This window comes from Haematobia irritans, chromosome 4, assembly GCF_050003625.1.
Source record: "Haematobia irritans isolate KBUSLIRL chromosome 4, ASM5000362v1, whole genome shotgun sequence".
NCBI lineage: Eukaryota > Metazoa > Arthropoda > Insecta > Diptera > Muscidae > Haematobia > Haematobia irritans.
The window spans coordinates 55,012,254-55,016,629 of NC_134400.1; the positions used below are offsets into that span (position 1 = coordinate 55,012,254).

Below are 4,376 nucleotides of genomic sequence, written 5' to 3' on the forward strand. Positions count from 1 at the left end.
TATATATTGACACAGATTCGTTTATACTAGAGTTCCGTGGGAGAGATTTCTATAAAGAGTTGTCGGTGACAGATATAAAGGAAAGATTTGACACATCAAATTATCCCATAAATAACCGATATAATATACCACTTGTCAACAAAAAGGTAGTAGGGATGATGAAGGACGAAAACTGCGGTCGTATTATGACAGAGTTCGTTGGTCTTAGACCCAAAATGTATGCAATTAAAATAGAAGGGTACAAAGAGGTAAAAAAGCAAAGGGTGTTAAGAAGTCTGTCTTAAAAAAATACAACATTGATTCTTATAGAAATTGTCTGTTAAAACAAAAACTTTACAGAGATGAAATGATCACATTCAGGTCGGTAAAACATCAAATATATACAAATAAAGTAAAGAAGGTTACATTAAGCTATTCGGATGATAAAAGATTTATCAATCCTGATGGAGTGACGACGTATGCATGGGGACATTATAATTCCAATATTGTATTAGCGGTAAGCGATGAAAGCATTGATTTAAATTCTATTGAACCTATGGAATTTGATGTTAACTTAGATATAATGAACACTAGTGATCTTGCAACTTTAGAAGAACTAGGTGATTTAGATTTGTAATTGATTTATTGACTTAATATATAAATATATATATAATAGCATGAATATTTTTTTTTTGTTTTATATTACAAATAATTTATGTTTTATTTCGCACTCTTAAGATAGTACACATTTATAAATTATACATATAATTAATTGTTTTATTTTTAAATAATAAACTCTATTTGTTAACAATAAATAAATGAAGAAAAAAAAAACAATAAATAAAATAAAATTTAAAAGTGTTCTTTATACAATTTTTCGAACAATTCCGTTAAGTGGTATGTATTCTAGTAATCGATCGTGAATAACTATACAATAAGCCAGGGTAGATTCTGGAATTGGTTTACTTGTTTCAAACTCCAATTTTACATCTATGGGTCCACTTTTAATCGTTTCATTCTGATGGTTAACATTGATAACAATTATAGGAGTGGCTTTAAATTTTTCGCAAGAGAGAATAGGTTGTGATTCACGGAAAAAGTAATTTTCCTGAAATGTAGAGTACATTTCGTAAAGGACAGCATACCGATTTTCTTCAAATTTTAAATTTAAGTCATCGTATGGATAGGTTTCTGAATTTAAATGTACTTTAAAATTAGTTAAGTTGCAATGGGTAAATTTTCCATCTCTTTCAAATGCAAACAGAATAAAGCGTGGCCTCTCTCTATTCGTCGAAAGTTTAACATTCCAGTAATTTTTGGTTGAGCCAGCAAACGTTGGATTAAAATGACAGTCCCAACTACGGAAAGCTATGGGTAATGAAATACCGTCCCTTACAGTTTTCATCATATTGAGTTTCATTCCATCGGACAAACGTACATGAGGAATTCTCCATGTAATATTCGAAATCGTCAAATTAACAGTTTCAGTGGGAACTGTAGAGTAACACACATTGTTATCATTTGAACTTCGAAGAAGTATAAGCTCGTGTTTACTATACAAAATGACTTTATTATAATCTTCTGCGAACCCCAAAAGCATTTTGAGGGGTACGTAAAAATTAAAAGCCTTCAATACTAGTTCTTCGCCGTTATTCCATCCGGCGTTTTTCATTACATTACTCTCAAAATCAGTCATGGAAACAAAATTTTTTATTGTGCTTGCTTTTCCCAAATATCTCGTGCGGTCAACCTCTATACCATTGATATCATATCGAATTTCATCGAACATATGAGCTACGCAATTGCTGCTTAACCGTGCATTTTCAGTTGTCCCGCCTCCCGAAACACTTAGAAAACCTTCTATGTAAATATAACTTTCACAGGGTAGCACAAAAAGATCTTGATTTTGAATACATATCATTATCTCATCATTATTTTTGAAAGAATTAACATATGGCGTGTAACTATGATAATCCTTTTTTATGATACTCTCTTCGGAGAACGGTTTTTCTGTTATATTAAAGATTTCAGTCATTTTTTAATATTAATTTAAGTGACTTTAAAAACGTTTTATTATACCCTCCATCATAGGATGGGGGTATATTAACTTTGTCATTCCGTTTGTAACACATCGAAATATTGCTCTAAGACCCCATAAAGTATATATATTCTGGGTCGTGGTGACATTCTGAGTCGATCTAAGCATGTCCGTCCGTCCGTCCGTCCGTCCGTCCGTCCGTCCGTCCGTCCGTCCGTCCGTCCGTCCGTCTGTTGAAATCACGCTAACTTCCGAACGAATCAAGCAATCGACTTGAAACTTGGCACAAGTAGTTGCTATCGATGTAGGTCGGATGGTATTGAAAATGGGCCATATCGGTCCACTTTTACGTATAGCCCCCATATAAAGGGACCCTCAGATTTGGCTTGTGGAGCCTCTAACAGAAGCATATTTCATCCGATCCGGCTGAAATTTGGTACATCGTGTTGGTATATGGTCTCTAACAACCATGCAAAAATTGGTCCATATCGGTCCATAATTATATATAGCCCCCATATAAACCGATCCCCAGATATGGCTTGCGGAGCCTAAAAGAGAAGCAAATTTCATCCGATCCGGCTGAAATTTGGTACATGGTGTTGGTATATGGTCTCTAATAACCATGCAAAAATTGGTCCACATCGGTCCATAATTATATATAGCCCCCATATAAACCGATCCCCAGATATGGCTTGCGGAGCCTAAAAGAGAAGCAAATTTCATCCGATCCGGCTGAAATTTGGTACATGGTGTTGGTATATGGTCTCTAACAACCATGCAAAAATTGGTCCACATCGGTCCATAATTATATATAGCCGCCATATAAACCGATCCCCAGATTTGGCTTCCGGAGCCTCTAAGAGAAGCATATTTCATCCGATCCGGCTGAAAATTGGTACATGGTGTTGGTATATGGTCTCTAACAACCATGCAAAAATTGGTCCACATCGGTCCATAATTATATATAGCCCCCATATAAACCGATCCCCAGATTTGGCGTGCGGAGCCTAAAAGAGAAGCAAATTTCATCCGATCCAGCTGAAATTTGGTACATGGTGTTGGTATATGGTCCCTAACAACCATGCATAAATTGGTCCACATCGGTCCATAATTTGATACAGCCCCCATATAAACCGATCCCCAGATTTGGCTTCCGGAGCCTCTAAGAGAAGCATATTTCATCCGATCCGGCTGAAATTTGGTACATGGTGTTGGTATATGGTCTCTAACAATCATACAAACATTGGTCCACATCGGTCCATAATTATATATAACCCCCATATAAAACGATCCCCAGATTTGGCTTGCGGAGCCTCAAAGAGAAGCAAATTTCATCCGATCCGGCTGAAATTTGGTACATGATGTTGGTATATGGTCTCTAACAACCATGCAAAAATTGGTCCACATCGGTTCATAATTATATATAGCCCCCATATAAACCGATACCCAGATTTGGCTTGCTTGGAGACTTCCAAGAGAAGCAAATTTCATCCAAGCCGGTTGTAATTTGGAACATGGTGTTAGTATATGATCTTTAACAACCGTGCCAGAATTGGTCCATATCGGTCCATAATTATATATAGCCCCCATATAAAACGTTCTCCAGATTTGACCTCCGGAGCCTCTTGGAGGAGCAAAATTCATCCGATCCGGTTCAAATTAGGAACGTGGTGTTAGTATATGGTGGTGTTAGTATATGGTCCATATCGGTTCATAATCATGGTTGCCACTAGAGCCAAAAATAATCTACCAAAAATTTATTTCTATAGAAAATTTTGTCAAAATTTTATTTCTATAGAAAATTTTGTCAAAATTTTATTTCTAGAGAAAATTTTGTTAAAATTTTCTTTCTATAGAATATTTTGTCAACATTTTTATTTCTATAGAAAATTTTGTGAAAATTTTATTTCTATAGAAAATTTTGTTAAAATTTTATTTCTGTAGAAAATTTTGTCAAAATTGTATGTCTACTTTGTCAAACTGAATTATATAAGTATTGGATCGATCTTTTTATACCCTCCATCATAGGATGGGGGTATATTAACTTTGTCATTCCGTTTGTAACACATCGAAATATTGCTCTAAGACCCCATAAAGTATATATATTCTGGGTCGTGGTGACATTCTGAGTCGATCTAAGCATGTCCGTCCGTCCGTCCGTCCGTCCGTCCGTCCGTCCGTCTGTTGAAATCACGCTAACTTCCGAACGAATCAAGCAATCGACTTGAAACTTGGCACAAGTAGTTGCTATCGATGTAGGTCGGATGGTATTGAAAATGGGCCATATCGGTCCACTTTTACGTATAGCCCCCATATAAAGGGACCCTCAGATTTGGCTTGTGGAGCCTCTAACAGAAGC

At 36.0% G+C, this 4,376-nt stretch overlaps 1 protein-coding gene across 1 annotated transcript; it reads right to left on the minus strand.

Annotated features, from left to right (window-relative positions):
* Nucleotides 1–844: 844 nt before the first annotated feature.
* LOC142235407 (uncharacterized) lies at nt 845–2,014 on the minus strand. The gene has a single exon (XM_075306661.1). The coding sequence runs from the start codon at nt 2,012–2,014 to the stop codon at nt 845–847; it is 1,170 nt and encodes a 389-aa protein (XP_075162776.1).
* Nucleotides 2,015–4,376: the final 2,362 nt, after the last annotated feature.

Coding starts and splice junctions, on each gene's coding strand:
- LOC142235407 (XM_075306661.1), bottom strand. CDS start 2,014: ATGACTGAAATCTTTAATATAACAGAAAAACCGTTCTCCGAAGAGAGT.